Source organism: Miscanthus floridulus, chromosome 3, assembly GCF_019320115.1.
Source record: "Miscanthus floridulus cultivar M001 chromosome 3, ASM1932011v1, whole genome shotgun sequence".
In the NCBI taxonomy this organism is placed as follows: domain Eukaryota; kingdom Viridiplantae; phylum Streptophyta; class Magnoliopsida; order Poales; family Poaceae; genus Miscanthus; species Miscanthus floridulus.
The window spans coordinates 88,473,141-88,499,224 of record NC_089582.1 but is presented as its reverse complement, the minus strand read 5'-3'; the positions used below and the strand labels follow the sequence as shown (position 1 = coordinate 88,499,224).

General features: G+C 41.8%; 1 protein-coding gene and 2 long non-coding RNA genes across 5 annotated transcripts; 2 read left to right on the top strand and 1 right to left on the bottom strand.

The window, feature by feature from the left end:
- The first annotated feature begins 14,075 nt into the window (after window positions 1-14,075).
- LOC136541876 (uncharacterized) lies at window positions 14,076-15,751 on the top strand. 2 transcript variants are annotated; one of them, XR_010780520.1, is made up of 4 exons: window positions 14,076-14,182; window positions 14,861-15,010; window positions 15,086-15,517; window positions 15,625-15,751. It is a non-coding gene; the product is annotated as an uncharacterized lncRNA (long non-coding RNA). The 2 variants fall into 2 exon arrangements; XR_010780519.1 differs by lacking the exon at window positions 15,625-15,751 and having other exon boundaries at window positions 14,079-14,182; window positions 14,855-15,010; window positions 15,086-15,483.
- Window positions 15,661-24,672, bottom strand: LOC136541875 (probable LRR receptor-like serine/threonine-protein kinase At1g07650). 2 transcript variants are annotated; one of them, XM_066534042.1, is made up of 24 exons: window positions 24,015-24,672; window positions 23,321-23,465; window positions 23,130-23,201; window positions 22,897-22,965; window positions 22,264-22,335; window positions 22,108-22,179; window positions 21,944-22,015; window positions 21,777-21,848; window positions 21,604-21,675; window positions 21,380-21,451; window positions 21,234-21,305; window positions 21,086-21,157; window positions 20,931-20,996; window positions 20,331-20,396; window positions 20,200-20,238; window positions 20,034-20,092; window positions 19,198-19,577; window positions 18,917-19,112; window positions 18,582-18,752; window positions 18,177-18,295; window positions 17,869-18,079; window positions 17,539-17,773; window positions 17,037-17,187; window positions 15,662-16,244 (listed from the first exon to the last, which is right to left on the bottom strand). In XM_066534042.1, the coding sequence occupies exons 1-24, from the start codon at window positions 24,142-24,144 to the stop codon at window positions 15,882-15,884; spliced, it is 3,048 nt and encodes a 1,015-aa protein (XP_066390139.1). In that variant the 5' UTR covers window positions 24,145-24,672; the 3' UTR covers window positions 15,662-15,881. The 2 variants fall into 2 exon arrangements, with proteins under 2 accessions (XP_066390140.1, XP_066390139.1); XM_066534043.1 differs by lacking the exon at window positions 22,897-22,965 and having other exon boundaries at window positions 15,661-16,244.
- On the top strand, window positions 21,402-23,180 carry LOC136541877 (uncharacterized). The gene is made up of 4 exons (XR_010780521.1): window positions 21,402-21,517; window positions 21,606-21,716; window positions 22,760-22,867; window positions 23,069-23,180. It is a non-coding gene; the product is annotated as an uncharacterized lncRNA (long non-coding RNA).
- Window positions 24,673-26,084: the final 1,412 nt, after the last annotated feature.

The following is a 26,084-nucleotide window of genomic DNA, read 5'->3' as shown; positions in this document are numbered from 1 at the left end:
TTTCTTCATTTTGGCCCACCAAAAGCGAGATTTCAAATCTTGATACATTTTACTACTTCCTAGGTGGATAGATAACTTGGATGAGTGAGCTTCTCCTAAGATTAGGTTTCTAAGCTCTTTGTCCTTCGGTACTACCAGTCTATCCTTAAACCATAGAACACCCTTCTCATCAATGCGAAAGTGTTTTGTCTCATGTTCCTTCATCTTTCTTTTGATGTGGAACACACCCACATTGGTTTTCTGAAGCTCGATGATTTTACTTTCTGGAGAGCAACTAAGGGTAATACTGTGCAACACAGCAGGATGTAACAGATGCGCCAAATGATAATCTACCTCCAAGAGAGAATTACAGTGAGATTTCCTACTCAAAGCATCAGCAACAACATTTGCTTTACCCGGATGATAATGAACTTCTAAGTTATAATCTTTAATAAACTCTAGCCATCTTCTCTGTCTCATATTCAATTCTGGTTGAGTGAAGATATACTTGAAACTTTTATGATCGGTATAAATATGGCACACGTTACCGAGCAAGTAATGCCTCCAAATCTTCAAAGCATGCACAACCGCAGCTAACTTAAGATCATGAGTTGGATAATTAGCTTCATGCTTCCTTAGCTGACGTGAGGCATAGGCGATAACTTGACCTTCCTACATAAGGACACATCTCAAACCGGTACCTAATGCATCACAAAACACATCAAAAGGTCTCTCGATATCAGGTTGTGCCAACACAGGAGCTGAAGTCAATAAGGTCCTCAAAGTGCAAAAAGCAGTCTCACACTCTGGAGTCCAAACAAACTTTACATCTTTTTGAAGCAACCTGGTCATGGGCTTGGCTACCTTAGAGAAATCTGGGATGAATCGATGATAATATCTAGCCAAACCAAGGAAACTTCTGATCTCATGTACTGAAGTTGGTGCTTTCCAATTCATGACTTCTTGCACCTTAGACGGATCGACCGAAATCCCTTCATCGGACAACACATGACCCAAGAAAGGTACTTTCTTAAGCCAAAACTCACATTTACTGAACTTGGCATAAAGCTTATGCTCTCGTAGCCTGGATAAAACAACTCTCAGATGCTCGGCATGTTCTTTAGCATTTACAAAAAAGATCAAGATGTCATCAATGAAGACAACTACAAATTTGTCCAGTTCTTCCATGAACACCGAATTCATCAGATATATGAAGTATGCAGGAGCATTGGTCAGGCCAAAAGACATAACCAGATACTCATACAACCCATATCTGGTGGAGAAAGCAGTCTTATGCACATCCTTCGGTCTAATCTTTATCTGATGATAACCAGATCTCAAATCAATTTTTGAGAATACCTTTGCCTTGGACAACTGATCAAACAAAATATCAATGCAGGGCAATGGGTACTTGTTCTTGATTGTCACCGCATTAAGTGGACGATAATCCACACACATGCGCAATGACTTGTCCTTCTTCTTCACAAATATAGCCGGACAACTCCAAGGAGAAGCACTAGGTCGGATAAGACCTTTTTCTAACAGATCTTGTAACTGAACTTTAAGCTCTGCTAACTCATTGGGTGGCATCCTATAAGGCCTTCTAGAAATAGGTGTAGTGCCCGGCACTAACTCGATCTTGAATTCAATATCTCGATCCGGCGGTAAACCAGGTAGATCATCAGGAAATACATCTGGAAATTCACACACTACTAGGACGTCCTCAATTCTCAGGGTCTAGATAGAATTAGCAGTGTTGTGGAGTTCTAGCTCTCTGGGAAGTGGCACAAGGAAAGCTTCATTGCTGATAGGATCCCTCAACATAACGACTCTAGTGGAAGTATCAATGAGCACTCCATGACCGCTCATCCACTTCATTCCCAAGATTACATCTATCCCTAATCCTGGTAGAACTACCACATCGGCCATAAACACTCGCCCCTCTATTTCAATACTCACCCCCAGCACTATTTGATTGGTCGAAATATTACTTCTAGCTGCACTAATGCAATAACTACCCATGGATACTGTAATTACCTTCTGATTGTATTTTGATGCAAAAGCTGGACTCATAAATGAATGCGAAGCACCAGAATCAAATAGTACAATTGCCAGATGGTGATTCACAAGAAACTTACCCACGGTGACTACCTCTCCTGAGAGTATCTCGGTCACATTGGTGTAGTTAACATGTCCTTGACGAGCACCAGAATTCCCTTGCTTCTGATTGTTCTTCTGAGGATACGGACAATTCTTGGACCAATGACCTGTCCTGCCACAATTCCAGCAGGGCCTATTAGCTGACAGAATAAAAGAATTTCCTGGTCCTGTGGTACCCTTTGGAAGAGGTACAGTGAATGCCTTCTTAAACCCAGTCTTTGCCTGATTCTTCTTTTGTGGCGGCCGGTACCGAACAGCTGTAGTCGGTGGGCGAAACTGAGTCTTCGCTACTAGAGTTCTAGCCTGAGAGACACCTGCCTCAAAGACCCTCTTGCGATTTTTGGAAGCGGCATAGACATTATCGTTATTCTCTTGAGTAAGAGCATCGCTTACAAACTCATTAAAAGTGATACTCTTGTTATTTCCCATGAACTTCATCAGTTTGGGACTAAGCCCTCTCTTAAAGCTAGTGATTTTCTTTGCTTCTGAATCAACGAATTCTGGAGCATACCTTGCTAGATGGTTGAAGGCATGAAGCTATTTAGTGAGTGTCTTGGTGCCCTTCACCAACTTCATAAACTCATTGTGCTTTATGGCCATCAACCCGGGAGGAATATAATGACTCTTGAAAGCCTCCTGGAATCGATTCCAAGTGATCTGGGTATTTTCTAGTAGGGTGGACCGATAATGTCGCCACCATATACCTACTGGTCCTTGTAGTTGATGCGAAGCATACTCCGCCTTCATCTGCTCTGTCACCCTAAGCAAACGGAACTTGTGCTCAAGCGTGTTTAGCCACTCTTCTGCTTGGAGCGGCTCTTCAGCTTCCTTGAAGACAGGTGGCTTGGTATCTTGGAATTCCTTGAAATCACTAAACTGGTTGGGCTCTGGTCCCTGTCATTGATTGCGGCCTTGGGCTTGATGCTGGGCCATGGTACGCATAGCATCACCCAACGCACGCTGACCTTCCACGAGCATGGCCAACAGATCAGACGGTGTGGGCGAAGGTGGCGGTGGAAGATCATCATCGCCACTACCCCCACCACGGCCTGAACATAGATTGCGTGACATCTACAGAAGCGCATTTGTGAGTAATGATGGACGAGGTCAGATACAATGCAGACGAATTGTAGAATTATGCCAAACTAAACTTATTAGAGAGATTAATTTCATACAATAAACAGAGGCACAATAATTCATCCTCATAACATCGCCATAACTTTACTCTGCACATTCATGCGATGAATACGCTCACATGCCAAATTTTTGGTCACTTCAACTTTTAGAGATTACATCTAAGTATAACGAGACTGCTCCATGTATCCTACTGAATGTAGCACCATCCACAACATGGTTGGGGTGCCAAACACATGAAGGAATGTGCTGCTCTAGGGCGGTAGTGCTAGTGCGGTTATCAGTAGTAGCATTGCAACTTGGGTGTAAGAGGATTACCTTACAGGATGAGAAATCTATAATGGAATAATTAAAGATAAGGGAGGGAGTGATGCACAATTGTAATGGCATGAGTAAACATGATGCATGCATGTTCCGTACGTCCTCACAAATCTTAAGAAAATTTAACATTCTAGCGACATGGACGGTGGCATACATACGTTCTCTCATATACGTATCTAGTTGAGCTACACGTTGCGTTGTTAGTGTACCTGCAGAAAATTTCATTACAGCCCATCCCAACAAAAGAAATAAGTACGCAATGAAAGCAGTAAACTAAGATACTCTCCATATATACATCTTCGGATATATATACTTCGGTATCCAAAACTACCCGATTGATACACCCACAATTAAGTACCTTCGTATGTACATGTGTGCAACATGTAAACATTCCGGTAACCAAAACTAACTCTCCCTTACACCGACAGTTGGACGGTCATGCTCTCACAACTCACTTTACCTGGACGTAGAGGCAATTGATCCATACATTACCACCCAAACGGATGGCATCCATACAATAGCACGCCGTATGGACGACAAAATAAAATGAAAGCATTTACCCCCCAAAAGTTATTACATAAATAAGCCACCTGAAAGTCCTTATTTGGGCATAGAGGATATGACAACTAGCATACTTAGATAAAATTTCAGATTTGATCACCTATATAAAGATAACTATAAGTTGTCAAAACTGATTTTCGCAAACAAAAGCTTTTGTTTTAAATACACATATGACACGTTTAATGTTGAATCTAGCTCTGATGCCAGCTGTAACGGAACCAACCAATTTATAAGAGCACAAGTACAAAAGCAATCACCGGAGTGATCAAACCGTCATACTTGAACCCATATAAACCTAGTAGTCAATTGAAACCACGGAAGATTCCAAACCAACTTGTATACAACCCAGATCACAGTAATTCAACATAACAAGCCACATGTTACATCCGTTTCACAAGTAGTTCATAAGTACCACATACATCAGAGTACAAATAGTTATTACAAAACGAGTTCACAAATAGCGGAAGCAAAGTAGTTTAACACCATCACACACACTTAGTTCAAATACAAGCCAGTACCATAGTCATATCCAGCAAAAGCAGTAAGATAAGATAACATCGATGATCATGCCCATGATCTAGTCTTCATCCCCCACAGGGTGGAGACAATACTTGCAGAAGCCATTATAGAGCACGTCATCTGCAACAAGGGGGAAATAAACCCTGAGTACGAGAAGGTACTCAGCTAGACTTACCTGTCAAAAACTAGAAATAAATGACACCAAGGATTATGCAAGGCTTTATCGGTGGATCTAGCTGGACAACCATTTTGCATAAAAGCTTTAGTGATACGAGAACATAATTTGATTTATGAGTAAGCAGCAATTTAACAATATTAACCTATCAACTAGATTAGCACCTGTACTAGAGCAAGCAATTGATTAACTCCAAACATTAGTAACCATATCCGGTATAATGTTGTATCATCATCATCATTGATTTAATCATCAAGTTCAATTAAGTGCATCTACGTTGCCGCTGCTCAGTCAAGTTCTCACTATCCGGGAGAGACGGCGATTCGAATCGATTCCTATCCAGCTGGAGGCGTATTCCTAACACAAACCCAGGCATACCTCACGAAGGCAGCCTTAGGTCACCTTTGGTATATCTCAGGAATCGCGGCTTCGAGCAGCGCCGCACCCTCAGGGAGTCCACGCTGCCAGGTGGTCAATCTCACCACGGACTTACGCTAATAGCTCCCCGCACATCCTTACTACCGCCAGGGTGCGCACTTTCACTTCTCGGTCTTCCGGTCTGAGTTGAGCTACTCGGCTTCGCGGTCGGAACGAGTTATCCGGCCAACTAAGTGATAGGCATGCGTTCAACATGACATGAGGACGTACAGCGAATCAGTCCTTAACCGACACAGACGGGGATAGATCCACAACCAAGACCTCCTTGCCTTGTTGCTTCTCTATCGACCTCCCGCCCGGTCACAATTCATTATTAACACATGGTTATTCTCCACGATAGCAATTATAGCCAACCATGACCAGACATTTTCCTAATATGCAGGTGACAGGAAATCACCTGACTCTTACCGGTCTAAGTATGGCTAAGCTTTGATTTGCTCCTGGACCTAAATAGGATTCAGGGTACGTATACTGGCCAAGGAATAGACATATATGCAAGAAGTGTTCGCATCCAATTCCTACCACTTAATGCATCAATAAATAAAGATACTCAAAGTAATCATTTTTAAAACATAGGAGTCTTAGAATACTCTGAGACTTGCCTTTCAGAAAAGATGAAGGTTGGTGATCGGGGCACTCAAGAACTCCTTCGTTGACTCCTTCTTCGGGGGCCTGCACCTCCTGCTCCTGAGCTTGCTGCTGCTCCTCCGAAAGTACTGGCTTGAATTCCAGAAGCGTAACTCCCTCCGGAACACCTATTGCATGCCGATGCACAAGATAAATATCATGGATGCATAAGGAATGACATGATGCTCATGATGAATGAATCACAGTAAGTGTTTAACGAAACATCACTGGACACTCGTTTACCGATTAAGAATAGCTCTATTCAAATCACTTTAAACATGTATCTAATCTTAACTTGAAGAACAAGATCAACTTACCTAACTTGCATAACCTAAGGTAAAGCTGCTCATCTTCAGTTAAAGGCCTAACACCTAAGAACATTACCATAAACTTAGAAATAGTAACGGTATACATAATTTAACATTTAAAGCTTCGTATGCATACAAGTAGTCCCTTAATTCAATCACAACCAGAGTTCTACAATTTCAAATGACTTGTATGAGGACATTCTGGAAAGCTATGAAATTCTCTACAAAACAATTGTAAACATCACAGCATGATACTTACGTTAACTAACTCGAAATTCCGTAAACCTAGAATTTGTCCATAATGGCAGGGTTACTAACTTATTTATTTAACGATGATGCAAAAGCCTAATTTGACCAAACCAAGCTTACCAACTTGTTACACATACCAGAGGAACACTAGAAAGTATGGTGCTGACTTCTAAATAAATTATTTAATATCCTTTTCCAATTTATTTAGTTAATTAGGTGATTAAAGCAATATATAGTAAAACTATTCATAAAAATCTACAAAAATTATAGTAGCTATCTCATGCTTCACATAGACTACCATAAAAATTTCAAATCCATTGAGCAAGCAGAACTTGCTGTACCTAAAATAACAAGTGGTATGTCTATTTTTAGCATAATTAGGAAACCCTAATGAAAAGTGTCAAGCAACATATTTCTTATTTTTCCTAGCATCATTCTAGCATAAGAACCTTACTCACCAAAGTTTACCTACACTAGATCTATAGAAAAATTATGAAAATTCACACAAGATCCATCCATTGATAAAAAGAAATTCTATAACTTAAAAACCATACATGCACTAGCTCTAAAATTTTAACCAGAGATTCTACTAAGCAATAATAGATTACCCATAAAATTTCATCATTTTTGGACCACAGAAACTCAAGATAAAATTCAAACAAGTTTGCATGTACCCAAAAACACATTTCAAAGTCCTATTTAATTTATCCAGAATTTCTAAAACATGTGCTCATATAATATTTTTATTAAATACTAGACAATACTAGGAACTCAACAAAATTAGAACTATAACATTTGGATCTATATACTAGGAAATACCTATTTTTGAATATCAACACAGATCTGTGAAATAATAAAGCAAAACGAAATAATGAAACAAATCACAGCCACAGCTGGGCCGGCCCGAGGAACGGCGGCCCGAGAACGACGCTGGCGCGGCCCAAACAATGGAGCGGCCCACGCTAGGCTCCCACCTCAGCCACGGCGGCTGACAAGGTGGCCCGCGCGTCAGAGAGAGAAGCAGGGGAAGGAAGAAGACGACGGCGGGACTCGCCGTCGGTGGCTTCTCCGGCGAGAACAACGGCGCTACGGTGCTCACTACAGCAATGCGCATCTAGTCGTGCCCTTGATTGAAGCTTTTGGCATGGCTACAGGGTCAGCGATGAGCAATGGCGGCGCACGGCCACGGCAGGGCCGGCTCCGACGACGCTACGGCATCAAGGTCCCTAACGGTGACCCTATGGGCTTCGGTGGTGCTCCTATGACCTAACGCGAGCCAGAGGAGGGAATGGGAGGATGCGAGGAGCGCTAGCCGTGAGAAGTGCTAACTTCGGCGAGGTCCGACAAGGCGGTGGTGGGGAAAACCGGCGATTGGCCCTTACCGATGCACGATTGACTCGCTAGCACGGTGGAAAAGGGAGAGGGGATCACCGCGGGGCTCTGGGTAAGCTGGGCAACGCGTTTTTGCCAAGACGCGGGAGCTAGGCGAGGGCGAAGTTCCGGCGGCAATGGCGGGCGGCTTTGGTGCTGCGCTATGGGAGGCGAGAAATGCGAACTGGGGCGGGTGACTCGGTCGGGCAGGCATGGGGTGGCTTCAAGACATGGCTGGCCGTGCTAGGGCGTCCATGGTGCGTGGCCTGCACGCTTAGGTGAGCAGCGACGAGTGGCACCATGCGGCCAGCAACTTCTGAACCGGTCGGCCATGACGGTCACTGACCTATTTCTGAAAACGGTGATTCAGAGTTCATCGACGATGACTGATAGCGCAGGTTAAACGGTGATTATCTCCTAATCCATGACGATCTAGACTATGCCATAGTTAACAAAGTTGATCATCCATATGTGAACTACAACTCTTGTTATAGGAGCTCGAGCTGGTTTGGCTCTGTTAGGGAGATACAAGGTGAAACAGTTGGGTACACGAAACTGCAAAACACAAAAAGACTTAGGAAAAATTCTAAGTACGAAATCAGCAAGAAATCCTGACTTGTGGGCCATGTTTGACCATATTCCACACATTTTCATGAGTTGACCATAAAACAACTTTTGTTTCTTAATAAATTAGCTACAACTTTTGTAAAGAGTGTAAAGCCATGCAAGGTTTCTAAGTTGATCTTTTGAATCAGTCAAACAGTGACAATCCAAGGATCAAATCTAGTCAAGCCTTCACTTGAGGGCATTTTGGTCATTTTGCTCTACATGAACAATGTTCTAATAAGTAACCTAAGTGTAGTTAAGGTGTAATAGACCATGATCAACCACTTTACCAAATTGGTATACCACTTCTAACGATTACATGTGATAAAGCAACTAAAACAAGCAATTCACTCATATGTTGCAATGCAATGTTTCATATGTTGCATGACTTTTGTTGCAAGCTTAACTTGCCACATTCCTACCATGGTGCCATGTTTCCAGGTATGAGAAATTAAGGTTGCATTCACATGTTGCACTACTATCATTCATAAGCAAGAAAGTATGATCAAACAGAATATGCGAATGTTGCATATGCATGTTTCAGTGACAAATGGCATGATGACATAGATGATGCACATGTTTATGAAATGAAATGCAATTATGTGGAAGCCAAACACCTAAAGTGTTACAGCTATAGCTATATACCACCCCCTCCCTCACAGATCACTGTTTACCAACAGTACCTCTCGTAGAAACGATGGTACCAGAACAGTAACGTTTCTCGTGAATAGTACCTATGATATAAACAGTACGAATCCACGAACAGTCCCCGCTCGATATGAACAGCAATTACCTGTTTGCAACCGTGTTGCCCGTTAAGCAACAGTACATATCCGTTAACAACAGAACGTATCCCGTTAACCATTAATGCCCTTTAGTCCGTTTACAACAATATAATCCTGTTTCCAAAAAACATTTAGGGGCTGTTTGGTTCCTGCAGTAACTTCTAAAATTTTTGTCACATCAAATGTTTGGACACATGCATGGAGTATTAAATATAGACTAATTACAAAACTAATTACATAACTTGTGACTAATTTACGAGATGAATCTTTTAAGCCTAATTAGCCCATGATTTAACAACGTGGTGCTACAGTAAATATACGCTAATGACAGATTAATTAGGCTTAAAAAATTCACCTAAAAAATTAGTCTCCATCTATGTAATTGGTTTTGTAATTAATCTATATTTAATGCTCCTTATTAGTATCTAAACATTTGATGTGATATAAATTTTAGGAGCGACTAAAGAACCAAACACCCCCTTACCCGTTAACAACAATACATACCCTTCAAACATTAGCAACCTTTAATAATATAAGGGTACTCGACTGTTGTACCAACTCATGCTCCCTCTTCGTTTCGATACAGTACCCGACTACTTCAGAGAATGATTTTTCCCCTTTTCTTCTCCCTTTTCCTATTGCTCTCTTCTTTCTATGCTACGTACAACTCTCTTTTTAACCTACTTCTGTTTTTTCGCTACTTTTGCTCTCTTCCTTTTTAATGCTACACACTCCCAAACAGCTAATGTTTTTTTATACTAGGTTAGGCCATTTCTTTCCTAAAAAAAAGATAATTCTTTTACATATCAAAGCTGGCCAATTTATTTTGTGCGAAACATTAAACAATACATTCTCTGCACATAGGTTCATGATGAATTCTTCACCACTTGGTCTCTTTTTCCGGTTTTTGTCCTTTGCAAGTCTATACTCTTTTTTAATCATAATATAGATCGATGGACACTCACAAACATAAAGTAAACACTCATTCCTAACAACGCACAGACATATAACCTACCTTTATATATGAGCATATACATAGGACAGTGTCAATGGATCTCGATATTATTAAAGCCATCACCATTTCCTCGCTATCGATGGGCATGCCATCTCTCCAACCGAGATAAGAAGAAGAAGAAGCAAAAATGCAAATTTTTTATATTCTATATCGTGCTAATCTATAAATAGGCAAAGCTTTATTTGATCCGTGCTTATAGGAGTTAACATTGTGCACATCTAGCCACAGTAAGAGTTTTATTCCAAGACATATTGAAATAGATGGTACAAGCTATATGTTTCGTGCAACACACAACCATATCTGCTAATTTACATTAAAATCAACTATAAAGAATTTGAGCTTCCTTCAATGGACCATAACTTAATCAATTTAGCTATATTAGTAATTCGACCTCGATCTCTTCTCTTCTCTCATTCCCATTTTAAACTGTCAGCATTACTTATAGTAATTTATTGATTTTAAACCAACTTATTTTTTAGGTCTCAAATAGAGAGAAGGAAGAGTGGTACTACAAAATTGAGGGCTTTTTTTTGGAAAGAGCTATTGCAAAGAAGAGGAACACAAGCACTTCTATAAGTTATAAACAATTTAAGTTAGGGAAAACTATGTTTTGCCCCTATCTAGAAGTTTAATTGTGATTTTATCACTATTTTTTTTTCAAATTTGAGACCTTCTCCTCCCTTCTCCTCATGTGAAACCAACGCCTAACCTAAGGTATTTGGGATGGCAGGAAAGGCAAGGAATATGTAGGCACGACGGGAGGCCTCAAATCCACAAACCATGAAAGAGCAAAGGTGGTTTGTTTAACCCTTGTTAGTTTTGTGTTTTTTTTTGTCAAAGTGAATTAGTGACGGCTTCAGGTCGGATAAGCTAACTACATATTACTTTCTGTGATTTGTAGGCCAAATCACAAGGATTTAAAACCAATTGTTAGAGTTCATGATAATGGGCCAAAGTCATGGCAAACAGGCAAAACTTTACCGGCTAAAGTTGTTGACACACATAGCTTTGGGTTGCTGCATTTGGTTGATTTCATAGCTGAGCATTGCATTTGGGGTTCTAAGCAATACATTACTGTGTGGCGTGACCAGTCAACAGATTTAGGCATGTATTTGAGCATGCGGTTAACTTGGAATTGAAGACATGTACTTGTAGGGATTGACAAGTGACTTGAAAGCTTTGCAGCCATGCTCTAGCTTTCATTGCAAAGACTGGGAGGTACAAATGGATGACTTTGTCCATGAGTACTCCTCTAACCATTGCTTTTATTTTGAAATTATGTTTCCTCTTCTTTTCTAGTGCAAGTGCAAGTGCTACCGGGAGGGGAAGGATGAGGGGAAGGGGAAGAGTCAGAAGAGAACAACAATGACCCATTGTAAGTCATAGTTGTATTGATGCTCACTTCTACTTATTTCTTGAACTAATCAATAGTAACCAGCTTTAATTTATTTGAATACTTTTCGGGTCAACTCTATCGAAATGGGAAGGGGAAGAGGAAAAGGTAGAGGGAGGGGACGAAGAGGATGATGAATAGGAGGAACAACAAAGCTAGCTTGTTAGGTCTCTAGGTGGTCCTTGAATGAGATGCTTGTAGGGCAGATTTTTAGTTTTTGTTGACATGATGCAGACTTGTAGCTTTTGTTGACATGGTGCAGACTGTAGCTTTTGTGAACATGTTGACATGGTGCATGCGAGACATTGAAATATGATATGGACATGTTGCTTCTCCATGGTTGTTGTCGTGTTTTTTACATGTGCTTCATATTGTTGCCATAATGCTATTAAAATATTTCAAAGATGCTGCCAAAATGTTGAATAGTTTTTTAATATTAAATCTGATTTGAAATAATTACAAATTGTGCCAAATATATTTGACAAAATCTAACCATTTTGTCAAAATACAATAGAAATGTCTTATTCCAAATTAGGGATGAAATCACAAATAGCCCTAAAAATCAAGTGCAAAATCACATGGGCATATTTGTCTTATGGTACAGAAGTTAACACCATTAGGGGAGGATGGCAAAATAGGGGTAAAGTGGTGCTTATTTTGAAAACACAAGGATAAATTCATAAAATTTTAGAAAACAAGGATAAAACCACAATTTTGATACAAAATAGGGGCATGAATGCAAGAGCCCCTTATCTAATAAAACTATTATTTTTGACTTCACCGGCTCTGGCTTAACTCTATCTCTGGCTCCTCCGTGCACACCAAGGACCCGGAGCTATTTTGTGCTGTGCCAAAGCAGTTTATAAGTTTATGACCCATTTGGACCGTATGAATTTTGTAGAAATTACAATTCAATTTATTTTCAAAATTGGAAATAGAAAAAAATTCTCTATTCCAAAGGGCCTTAAATTTAATGGAAATATCTATTAGTAGCACATGCATCGAGATTCTAGGATTACTAAACTAAATATCTGATTTTCAATCAGTTTTTGCCATCATATTCCTTATGATTTTATCTGCAAAACAAGATCACACATCACACCTGGCTATGTTCAGCTGAAGAAAAATATATGTGGACCCTACACATTGTACATGTAGTTGTGACAAAATTTCACATGATTCTCATCAAACAAAAATCGGAAGGGCTAGCGCCCGTACGTCCGGACGGGACGTCGCGTCCGAACGCAGCTCCCCTGCCCGCATCCCGTCCCACGACCCCGCATTTGCATCCCTGTCCAGCGCCAGCGCCGACGCCCGCATCCGTAGCAGGACCACGCCCCGCAACCCACCTCGCGCCCGCATGGGGAACCCACGTGGGCTGACCCACGGCTACGCCCCAGCAACAGCAATAGGTGGCTGCGGTAGGCCGTAGCCCACCAACCACCGGTGCTGTGCAACACTCTAATCTACTTTTGAAATATTCAGATGAAACATTTGCAACATATGTCAGAAACAAATAAAATACTTGAAACATGCGCTCAAAACATCCATGTATAGGCATAGCAACATATGCAACATCTAGATCTACTTCTGCAACATACAGATGAAACACTAGCAACATAAGTATGAAACACTTGAAACACATGCTTGAAACATGCGGGTAGAGCCATAGCTCCAAATGGAACACCTGAAACATACGTCTGAAAACACCTGAAATACTTGAAACATAGGATTGCAACATGCGTTTATTGCAATTATAATATATGCAACATCCCAGATCTGCTTTTGCAACATCCAGATAAAACACGTGAAACATAAGTCTGAAACGCCTAAAACACTTGAAACATAGCATCGCCAGCGACCATGGCCTATCTAGTGGGGAACCGTGGTAGCCAGCAAGCTCGGATCATGGGAATGCCGAGAGCTAACCAGCGTACATCCAAGCGCAGGCGCAGGCCTCCCCTTCCTGCTATGGTGTCTTCGGCCGGCCGCGGTGCACGCCATGGCCGCGATGACGCGAGGTGGATGGGGGCGTGGAGGAGCACGGGATGGGGCCGGGTGCGGTGCGCCCACGCTAGAGAAGGCCGCGGCGGTCGGAGAAGGCAAGCGGCGCGGTGGATGCGTCAGCGACGGTCGCATGGGTCTGTGGGGAAAGAAAATGTCACTGTCTTTTTGAGAAACCGTAAAACACTTAAGGTGGAGGCGTGGAGCGGAGCAGACTTGTTGGGCCCGATGGCTGCACAGGCCCGAGAACGGGCCGTCCCGACGGATATGCCTGGACCGACGCCCTCGTCACAAAATTTCTGAACAAAAATTTAGCCGGCACTGTTCAAGTTTTGGCACTGCCCTGTTGGCCTGTTTTGCCCTGGCCAAATTTTGGCTTTGCTTATCTCTTGTTCTACAAGTGCAACCAAACATGCGCTTATCAGTGACGTCGGTTTCCGCCGCCCTCATATGGCCACACTATACTGCCTCGCCGCGGCCGAGCAGCTGCGGACCCTTCCCCGTCCCCGGCCACCAAGGAAGCCGGTGGCAGTACCGGTAAGAGCCCAGGATGCTGAATTGGTGATCTCATAGTTCTTCCCTCTACCGGCGATCCGTGGCCGTGCGGTCAGAACCGGGGTTCCCTTGGGAAATTTGGGTTGACGGGTGTGGTCGGAGGGCTTGGGTGGTGGAATGCCTGGTGGTCGTTGAAATGTCTGTGCGGACTGTCTCTCCTTTTGCCTCTCTCTTTACTCTTTTTTTCTAGGACCGTTAGCTGCATCAATGATGCTAACTGAACATCAGTTCTGGCCACATTGCATTGCTTGATTTGGGCATTGCGGATTTGAATACCGGGGATTTGCATGTTTTGGACTTGTTTAATGTCTGAGTATGACATGCTGTCAGCGTGCATAATATATGCGCATGCTGTCTGATATGGTTCGCGTTTTATTCGCCCTGGCCTATACGCACCGTGGTTTAGGTGCAGAGTTCAATCTATTAGTCGTATGAGTGATGTTTATAATTTCTCTTATTGAGTCTAGTTATTATAATTCTGTAGCTGACTCTTCGACAGTTTACTTTCTCTGCAAAGTGTTCTCATGCTGTTATTAGTTTTAGTGATATTAAATTGACTTTATTGAAAAATCAGGCTTATCCTACTTCTTTATAGAACTGTATCCTTAATGATTTTGTAGTTCCCAATTCTCATTTCTACTGAACTTGTGATAGTCACAGAGTACCTGATGCAACAATTGATGGCAGTAGGCACCCTTTGGAGTTCTCAAGGATATCTGTGAAACTAAATGGAATTCAAATACCAATTTATATGAATTATATATTGGTATCACAGCATTATCCAGCAAGTATGTCGTGCCTCTCATTTAGGTACTTTTTCTGAACTTGCTTGTAAATTTAGTTTTGTTTCAATGTAATCAATTCTTGTTGGTGCTACAATCACAGGAAAAGAAACAACACAGGATAGAGCTTGCATTTAATTAATTGCAGTGGTCGGAGGGACTCAACAACTGCTGGATCAACTGTTGTACATGCTATCAGCTGGATGATTTGTGATGCCATTATCGAGCCATGAACTTCTGTATATAATAACTTGATAAGGACGCCTTTTTGCCAAGGGATTCTGACAAAATACTGCTGCATGGTTTATTTAAGCAAGAGCAACACATTCTTGTTGTCTGGTACAATCAGGAGGGTGTTGTGTATGTTGATGTTTTACTTGTAGGACTTCAGTTTAGCATGGGGGAGACACTTGAGATATCCTCAGACTCTTCAACCCTATAAGTTGTGTTCCAGGACATTTGCTGAAGAGGACATCTGAATAGTGAAATAACATATTTTTGAGATGGTGCTTTTTTATTTGGTATGATGTTTGAGGTGAGCTGAGTTATTGAGTACTTAATTGGTATCAGTTCATCTCCAAGTTGTAATTGATAGTTAACTGATATAAGATGAAGTTAATGGCAAATTTGTTATCTTTTCAGAAACAAAAGAAAAGATGGATAAGAGCTCAGAGACCATAGTCCATAGGGAACTTCCAGTGTTCTGTCATAGACATCTTCCTTAATATTCCCATGGAGTCTGAAACAGAGACTACTAAAATGCATAGGGCTTTCCCTGTACTAGACATTAGTATGCTCCTTGCTATTTACATTGCACTGGTGAACTTGATACAAACATGCTGGCCTATCCCTAGTAGTTCCTACATGTAAACCTAGTTCATGATGCACATACAATACATCTAACTTACCAGTGGTCTCAGGATACCATCTATATCAATGGTCGATGATTCATTAGTATCACTGCATGATGCTTGTGCTGTCAGGCTCTGACTCTCACTTGGGTTTTGCCAGAAGTTCCTGCGTACACCACTTGAGCTCAGGCTATTTGCTGCAAGGCTGAGGTCTGACAGCAAAGGCTGCAGAGGGGTGCTGCCTTCAAGCAGGCTAACAACTTTCGACATCTTTGGTCTGAGTGTAGGTGCTGCAGTTGTGCATAGCAGGGCAACATTCAGCATGAGGAGCGCCTCTTCTGTTGAGTAATTGGATCCTAGATCTGGATCTACCAATTCCAGTAGAGTTCCTCTCTCATGTAGAACACATGCCTGGAAAAGATTTGGAAGATGCCGTTAACTTACTAATCGAGGTATGTACATCTGAATAACACAAGAACTGGTAGGGTTTGACATACAGAGATAACCCAATTTCCTCTGGTTATGCAGAAAATGATGTACTGTTTTCTCATTTGGTTACTCTAGTCTAGAGGTAAAAATCATAACAATGACCACTCTGGCTCTCTTGGGTGGAAACCCTCTCGTAATCCCGCCCTTACAGTTTCACCTGATTTTCTCCTCTCCTCTCTCTCTCTCTCTCTCTCTCTCTCTCTCTCTCTCTCTCTCTCTCTCTCAACTTAAGTATCTGTTCTTAGCCCCTCTCTATTGCAACTTAAGTATCTGTTCTTAGCCCCTTTCTTTATATATATGTATTTATACAAAAATAAGATCTCCCCTACTCTATCCGTTTTTTTAAAAAAAAAGAACACTCTGGGATGGCAAGAATTTTTTTCTAAGGACCAAATAAGTCAGAATTTGATGTACAGCAGAAATTCATGCATAAACAGAAGTTTTTTTAGTAAGTACAAAAGGACATGATGCAGGATTTGAGCTAATGTTACTGCTGATATGATAAGTTAATATTAAATTCGCTTCCATATGAAACATCCTAGTGCTTAACAAAAAAAGGATCATGTCCCAACAATACGTACAACTCATATTTGTAGCAGAAACAACTATCTGAGGTCATTGCTTTAATGTAAGGTGATCATATAGCAAACCCCCATCCAACATGGTCTAAACTCCAAACTGATGTTTACGAATGGATCAAGATTCAGGATTTACCCAATCTAAAAGATAAACAAAGTCTTCCTTCGGCCTGTAGTTTGTGTTACTTTTTCCACTGACGATTTCCAAACCAACAACACCAAAACTGTATACATCAGCTTTATCTGTTAAATAACCACGCATAGCATACTCAGGAGCCATGTATCCGCTGCATGAATACAAAACAATCAAGTCAGCTGTAAGTTATGCAGTTTTATAGACTTACTAACAAATGCTCAGATAAGTTCTTCAAATAGGAACTAATTAATATCATTAAGTGTCTTATTCACGGAAACAGTCAATATGCTGCTGAGTTCATATTTCTCCAGTGTTTTCTCTATGTTAAATTTTTCAGTGTTCATGAGGTTTTTAGTGTTTTCCATTAGGTCAAATGTACCCATGTTCGTTGTATCCATTGCTTTCAAAGTTCAAACTATCTTCCCTTCTAGAGATTCTTATCTGTAGCCTTAAGGTCAATAGGATTTTAAAGAAAACAAGGGTATGGGATGAAAACACTTACATAGTTCCAGCTACTTTTGTGCTTATGTGGGTGTGATCATCTTCATTAAGCTTTGCTAGCCCAAAATCTGAGATCTTGGCATTCAAATCTTTGTCGAGCAGTATATTGCTGGCCTTGATATCTCGGTGCACGATCCTTATTGCAGACTCCTCATGCAAATATGCTAGACCTCTTGCTATTCCAAGGCAAATCTTATGCCTTGTTCCCCAATCCATTCTCAGTCTATACTGTTCAACTGGACACAGCAGTAACATTCCATAGAAATATTCTGAGTTCTATGTAGCATAAGTTTAAAAAGGGTAAACCAAGAAACATGGAGAGTATGTTTACCGAAAAGAGCTCGTGCAAGGCAATTGTTTTCCATATACTCATAAACTAGCGACAGCTGGTTTCCTTCTGTACAGCAGCCGTAGAGTTTGACAAGGTTAGGATGCTGGAGTGCAGATATCATGCCTATCTCATTCACGAATTCCCGATTTCCTTGTTTAGACCTTGATGATAACTGCTTGACAGCGATGATGGTACCATCGGATAATAAACCCTGTCGAGTCAGTGAAGGTAATGTTCCAGTGTAAGAGTCGTACTTTATCAGTATTAACCTCAGCATAATTTACGTGTGCAAAGCAATGCTAACTGACCTTGTAAACTGAACCAAATCCTCCTTCACCAATCTTGTTAGCTGCATCGAAGTTCCTAGTTGCTGCTTTGATTTGACGCAAGGTGAAGGAGCCAATTTGCAGGTCAAGAGCTCTGAGTTCTGCAGGATTTATGTTCGGTCATTATACTAAGATACATAGGGATGATTTCTTTGTTCCCACAGCAACATGCAAAAGCTTTACTATGCTGACTTAATTGTTTTGTTGTCAGGGAAAAAAATTGAACTATGAGATCTCCGTTTATTTTGAATCCACGGTATTATCTTGCAATTCCTAGTGCAGCTCAGTTAGGTGTGCTCTAGCATGTGGAGTTCACAAAAAATTGAAAGATAGTTACCAGTTTATTAAATAACACAAAATTTGAAATGGGAAAAATAACCATAATACCTTTATGCACCGAACTCTTTCTCTGCTTCTTAGTACAATAAATGCCGACAATCAGAGCAGTGAATATTGCTACAATAGGAATTCCAATTACTAAAGCAATAGATGCCCTTGAACTCCGTTTTTTGCTACTTCCAGCTTTGGGAGGCTCAACAGCCAATGGAATCAGGAAATCTGAACATGATCAACATAAACCACAACTGCCAGATCAGTATGGGAAATAACAGCTTTCTTTTGAAACTATAATCTGCAAATGTTCAATATTTGTGTCCTTGCCCATAGTAATTACTGGAATTAAATATGTAAAATTGACAAAGTCAGGATTCAAAGGAACACACTTGGAGTTACTGATATTGCAGATATCAATGGGCCATAAGAACCTCTATATGGAATGCCAGTTGTCCCTCTTCCTGCCCAATAGAACTGAATCTCTAGAGTGTGATTTGTGACATATGTTTGAAAAGTCTTGATAACTGGCATTGCAGCCGCACCGGCCGACTGCTTAATGTCAAAATCCTCTAGCACCATTCTTCCCTGAGGTTAAAGAGCCCATCTTTTATATCACTGCTAACAAAGGGAAGTGTTATAATAGAAAGGAAACGACTAACATCTAGTTTACCTGTATAAACACGTTGAATCTTCTTTTGCCAAGGCTATAGTATGTGCTGTCATTTGTGAAAACAATTTCAGCAAAGTGGAGATTAACTGTGTAGCTCCCACTTAACATGCAAAGCCCATAATATGTGAGGGAAAGAGGAGAAAGACGGGCTTTGGTGTACAGATCTGAATTGGACACGGCCAATTTTGATGCGCTTGTTGCAATGTAGTTGTCGTCATTTATGTTGTCATCCATGAAGTTCCCGGTGCTGCTGAACGCCCAGTTCAAGCCTGGGGATACATACAGCAATGATGCCCCTTTGGGTATTGTGTCAGCTTCATATTTAGTTCCATTAATAGTTGCTTCTTTGTCACCGCAATTGATATGTAATGAAGAGTGATCTGCAAAAATGTGTAGGTAAGTTTTCCTTGCAGCTGAAACAAGAACAGTAGCTATGACCTTAGCTTTATTTACTAAAAAACAATGTACCTTTGTGTAGGAAGCCCTAATTACCAGTAGGTGATTTTAAGGGGTTTGTGTTTAGCACTTTTACTAATAATCCTACAGGCTATAGCATTTTTTAACTTATCCAAAGTTCATTAATCATTATCAATGCTGCCCTTGTCTGTCATAATAATAAAAAAGTCAACCTGTTGGGGAAAGATCGCCCCCACAGCATTGCACTAAGAAGATTAGAAGAAGTTTCTCAGGTGCAGGCCGAGAGACACCCCAAAGGCTGGCTGTCCTGAACATGCCACTGAGCACCCAGGACTCATGCCGACGAGGTGTATCTCAATGCATTATGGTGTTCCGATGCTTTAGAACTAACTGTGAAGCAGCACTAGGGATCAACTTACATTGTCCATTCGAAGAAACACATGGAAAATTCCTCTTTAAGCATGGCTGAATACTATTTCTGTGCACCGAAGGAAAACGTGGGAGTTAGAACATTTTATTATGTCTAGACAGGTCCATGGTCTAAACTTTTTTATTAAATTGAAGCAACGAGCTAAAAGATCTTACAAACTGTTCGCTTCAGCTGAATAGCTCTCCACAAGATTGCTGCAGTTGAAGGATTCGTAGGAAAGGGTTATATATTTTCATAAGGGTACCAAAGAGCAAGAAGATTGGATACCATGCTAAAGGTTTCTTACACACTCCCTGGAAGGCATTGGCTAGGACCTGAACTCCCTGTCGTGAAGTTATTAAAAGATATGTCCCTGCATATGATCGTTTTCTGTTATATTGGATTGTATTGAAAGCTTGACTTCTTGTCGCAAAAAAGAAGAAGAAGAAAAGAAGAAAGCTTGACTTCTTACTCCTTTGTTCCGTAATATGGGGTTCTTAGTTATATGTACATACAGGTATTGAGCAATTTTTCTCTATGCAGCCACCAGTTAAACAAGAGTGGACATAGGAAGAAAACTCAACTGGTTCAATGTTATTTCCATCATGACATGTATCGTGGATGCATTTTAAAAATAGAAATATTTTATCAGTTTTCTTATGAAGACCATTTATCCAGCAATTGACAGTGTATTAACACACCACCATCTTAGAATTAGAAAGTTGAAGTTGTCCTTTCTTAAGATCTTAACTTTTATGATAGCTCTAAAACGTCCTGGAAAAGAAAGGTATGTGGTATTTTCATGGATGTCTGTAGGTATCGGTTCATTGACCTATCTATTTATAAGAGATATGGGTTCTTGATTCAGCATTGATGCCTCAGAGTGTGGAAGTAGGTTATTACTCACGCAATCTTGTTTCTTCTTAGTAACCATCCAGGTATGTTCCCAGTGAGTGAATTTCCAGTTAGATATCTGCAGGCAATTTTGGTAGAAGCTGATTCAAGAAAGGGGCACAATGAAGTATCATGTTTATTTCAATTAATGAAAATGCCACTACTTACATGTAATCTACAACTCCCATGCTAGCAAAAGAAGGTGGTATTTCTCCACTCAGTTTATTAAAGCTGAGATCCCTGCATAGACAATGTTATAATGAAATATGTGAATAATAAAAACATTCTAGTACTTACATAAATCGTGATTTATTACAGATGCTTAAGACTTGTCCATGTGCCAATGTAAGGAGGTATGCTTCCACTGATGGAACAGTTCCTTAGTACCCTACATTTGAGTATCATATGAGATATGACAGACAGCATATGGCAAGCTTGAACTTCAGTAAACCACAAACTTACAATTTGTTCATGGATGTCATTCCACTTAAATCAGGGAAAGATGAACCACTACCTCTCAGGTCACTAATCCTCCTGTTTCACACAGAAACACAACCAGGATTTAGTGAAAACTAATAATATCTTTTTTATGGTGGAGCAGTAAGGACTTATACCCAATAAGTGATTATCATTATATATATGTAAAATTATGAGAACAATAATTTCACACATTGTTGCTGACATACAGATCAGAAAGATTTGTCAATTCAGATAGGCTCGAGGGAATTGGCCCTTCCAACAAAGATCCTTCGATTTGCCTGCACCAAGAGGAGTTACATACTTACATTACATAAAGAAGGTATGAGCATGAGATTTCTGCAGGTATAAGATATGTTTCTTCATAAATTCACTGACTCACAATTTTTCAAGCCTTTTCAATTTTCCCCAAAAATCAGGCATCCTTCCGGAAAAATTGGTGCTAGAAATCCTCCTGTTACCAGTTTCAATTAATAGTTAAAAATTAACAAAAGACTCTTCAAAGTGAAACGAAGTGGGAACAGAGTATAGATGAAGTAGTAGTCTTACAAATCAGTTAAATTACTGAATAGCGAAAGAGCAGTTGGAAGGGGTCCAGTGAACTCATTGGTTGATAATATTCTAAGTTACAGGATGAGAATGTAAGTCATCAGAAACTACATTGACCAATAATCATATCTTCTCTGTGTGCATTTTAAGATAAATACACTCACAGCTTTTCTATTCGAATTAGATGCCCAATTTCAGGAGGCATTGGCCCATAGAACTCATTGCTTTCAATGCTCCTGCAAATTAATTTGCCAGCCATAATTCGGAAAGGGAACTCATGAAGTAATTAACAGAAATACTAGTTTCTTTCAGGCTCTTACAGGTTAGTCAGGGTTGTGATCTTTGTGAGAACCATGGGAAAAGGCCCTGACAATCTGTTCCCCATCAGTGACCTGCATGGCTTTGCATCAACAGATCAGCAACAAGCTATGTGTGATTCTGTTTGTTGTACAAAATGAATTATTAAAATCCAGGCCATGGATATTATAGTCAGATGAACAAGAATTCACTATTCTAGCAAGACTGCAAAGGGAGACTACTAGATTGTTGGTCACTGCTAATTTTTTTTCTTGTGTTGAACCTAAACAATATATGAACTATTGAAAAGGTAGGTATAAGTGCACAGATGATGGCTAGTATTCACAAAGTTGGCTTTTGACATGGGACAAAAAAGCCACCTAATCTATCACAGCATCCTGATGGGCAAAATTTGTGCTTTGGGAGTGCTCTAATTTGTTGTTATCTTAGATATTCCTTTCCGACAACCTAGGCCGTACACCACAGACGAGACAATGACTGTGGCTTCACAAAGTGCAGGAAAATCACTACCCAGTGGCACGAATCTTTCCCTGATGCTCCATGATTAGCTCCACACGCTACATTTTGTTCTACTACCAGTCAACCAGTCAAGCAGACACTGGGCAGGTAAAGTGCAACTGTGCAAGGGCACTCACAGTCCTTGTAACTTCATCCGGGCCCACTGGTCAGGCACTCCACCATGAAACAAGCGCCTGCTTAGATCTCTGCAGCACGGAAACAACGCTTCTTTCTTTATGATATTCTTTTTAAACGTAATTCTTTATGATATTATTACTATATGTATTATGACGCCACTGCTCTTAACAGCTGAAGCTTGTGGCACCGATCATTTTGACCAACAGTTGACTAGTTGAGATTAAGAACTCACAGCTGGAGGAGGTTGGGGAGGTCAGCGAAGTCTGGCGGGAGCTCACCGGAGAAGTTCTGCCCCTTGAGGAATCTGCAAATTAAAGATTATCATGGTGCCAACTGCCAAACCGGGTGATGTGATTTTGTTGGCTCAAGGAATTAAAGAAAAGAAAATTGGGTCAAAAAGGAGTGTGGAGAAATGAAGCGTACATCTTGGTGACATGGCAGGCAGTGCCGTTAGAGAAGGTGCAGTCACAGTGCACCCCAGAGTCGCCGTGGTCGCAGGGACCAGCGCTGGCGGTGAAGTCCCAGCTGGACACACCGAGTCTGGCCGCGATCCGGCGAAGGACGCGCACTGCGAAAGGAGATTGCAAGAACACGGTTTCAGCAGCTGGGCCGGAGAACACAGCATTTGAGTTAGTTGAAGAGAAAGAGGAGGAAATTAAAACGAATTTGTGGTTAGTTGATAGTTGAAGGCAGCAGCATGCCGGGCACTTTGCCCGTCTCCATTGCTGGTTTGGTTTGCAGCTGAGACTCTTATCAGTGATCACATTCACATTTGCCAGATGATCTGTGTCTTTGAACGTCCAATCAAAGGCGCGTTGCCCTGAATTTCTAGGTAATAAGGTAAAGCATTCCCCTAGTGAAGTTCTTCATTCCTCCACCACCCCCACCAAAAAAATGGAACTTTTGGCAGGTGTTGCAGCAACGATTCAGATCAAGAGTGAAGAGTCCGAAGCAAGGGAGAAGGTGGACAAGAAGACTGCAAGAGTGCCAGGCAAAGAACATGCTCCATGCGCATTTTTTTTTACCTCAAAACCAGTGAGGCAACAACTGAAGTACTGAACTGAAAAAGAAGGTACAATCAATCAATGCAGTACAGCATCAGGGCGAGAGTAAACACCTTCAGCTGGAACGAGGCTTGGAGTCGGAGGAGCGGATGCGCCATGGACGGCCTCGGCGAGCAGCAAGCCAAGGAAGAACAGCATGCAAAAGCAGCTCCAGCCACATGGACATGGCGGCCTACACGCCATTCTCTCTCTTCCGAGTTCCAAGTGGAGGTGGTGATCAGGTGAAAGTAGTGGACGGACCGGAGAGAGGAGTGATTGACTTGGCTGTCTCTAGGCGAAGAAAGAGGGAGAGGGAGAGGGTATCTATATCTTTTTTCCTCTCGTATAAAGGCGTCTCAGTCTTTTGGAGTCTTCTTCACAGTATGGCATGGGTGTCGCTGCACTACTGCACCTCACCATACGATACGAGTCACGAGTGCGCAGGTGAATTGCTTTTTGGTTGCGCTGCAGCCTGCAGCTCTGTGAGAATCTCAAGCGGCTCGAGAGGGAAACCGTCCCTGTTTGGGATAGGATGGGAAGCCCGTTGACGACGAGGAGCAGAGGTTGGTCTCCTTGCCTGGTCTAACTTCCGGTTCCGGATGCAATGCACTACTGCCTGGTCCCCTTAAATCTTTGACATGGATTATGTCAAAGATGTAAGGGGGTGTTGAGCTTGAGAATTTGTATGATTCATGCTCTCTTTGAACCGAAAACAAGAACCGAATGAGTTAGGAATGAGGGATAGAATAATAATTTTACTAAAATTTGTAAAATAAACTCATGATATCTTAGACAAGATGATTGCTTAAACGGAAGGGCTAGCGCCCGCGTCTAGACGCTCCCGTGCCACCTCCGTACGCCCGCGTGATTCGCTCGACCACGGTCAAGCGTACGCGGGGACCACCCGAGCCCGCTCCATCTGGACGCAGCACCGTGCCTCCTCCGTCACACACGCCCACGGGAAGCCCGCTCCCTTTCATGAGCCCGCATGCACATGGGGACCGGTCCTAGTCACCTACCCCGCCTGCGTATGCGTGCCACAAAGGTGTCTGCCGGCCTTAGGCACGCGCACGGTGACCCACGGCGGCGCCCCAGCAGCAGTAGCAGACGACTGTGGCAGGCCACCAGCCACCGGCTCCATTGCAACATGTGCTGTCACAGATCTACTTTTGAAACATTTAGATAAAACACTTGAAACATACGTCTGAAAATAAATAAAACACTCATACGTGTATAACCATAGCAACATATGCAACATCCAGATTTACTTTTGCAACATCCAAATGAAACACTTGCAACATACGTTTGAAACACCTAAAACACTAGAAAACATACACTTGAAACATGCATGTTATACAACATCTAGATATACTTCTGCAACATCCAGATGAAACACTTGAAGCATACGTCTGAAACAACTGAAACACTTAAAACATACGCTTGCAACATGCGTATATAGCTATTGCAACATTTGAAACATCCAGATAAAGCACTTGAAACATACGTCTGAAACACCTGAAAACACTTGAAACACGATATCGCTGACGACCATGGCCTACCCGTTGGGGAACTGCGGTAGCCAACAAGCTCAGGTAGAGGGATGTCGAGAACAACGACCAGTGTACACCTCCGCCGCAGGCCTCTGTACCGCATCCGCGCCACGGTGCGGGACAACATGGCAGGGAAGATCGGCAAGGAGGACAGATGGAGGCCGCCCTTGCGGAGGCGCTGGAGTGGCTGGAGGAGCGGGACGGCGCCACGGGACGAACAACGGAGGAGTACTATGAGGAGAAGCTCAGGGAGGTGGAGGAGGTGTGCAGCCCAATCATCAAGGAGGTGGGGCGGCGGGAATGGGGGCGTGGCGCAGGATGGCCGTGCGTCGCGGCGCAGGATTGACACGCGCGGAGCGCAGGTTTGGCTTTTGGTGAACAGAGAATGGATAAGATCGAGAGGGAAGGTGAGCGGTGGACTGTTTTAGCTGGATGTGGGCCTGCGTCCGGACGTCAGGTAAGTAGCATTACCGCTGCTTAAACCCAACACATCGAATGTGTTATATACACCCTATAACAAGGAACTAATCATGCACTTCCCCTAACTAGATAGTATAGTATCACATGCTAACAATTTACACCTTCTCATCGGTG

Excerpts from the sequence above, each read along its gene's own strand:
- LOC136541875 (XM_066534042.1), bottom strand. The coding sequence starts at position 24,144 with ATGGCGTGTAGGCCGCCATGTCCATGTGGCTGGAGCTGCTTTTGCATG. Across the intron at positions 21,306-21,379 it reads ATGACATCCATGAACAAATT|GGTACTAAGGAACTGTTCCA; the intron begins GTAAGTTTGTGG and ends ACTCAAATGTAG. Across the intron at positions 18,296-18,581 it reads AAAGAGTTCGGTGCATAAAG|AACTCAGAGCTCTTGACCTG; the intron begins GTATTATGGTTA and ends TAAATCCTGCAG.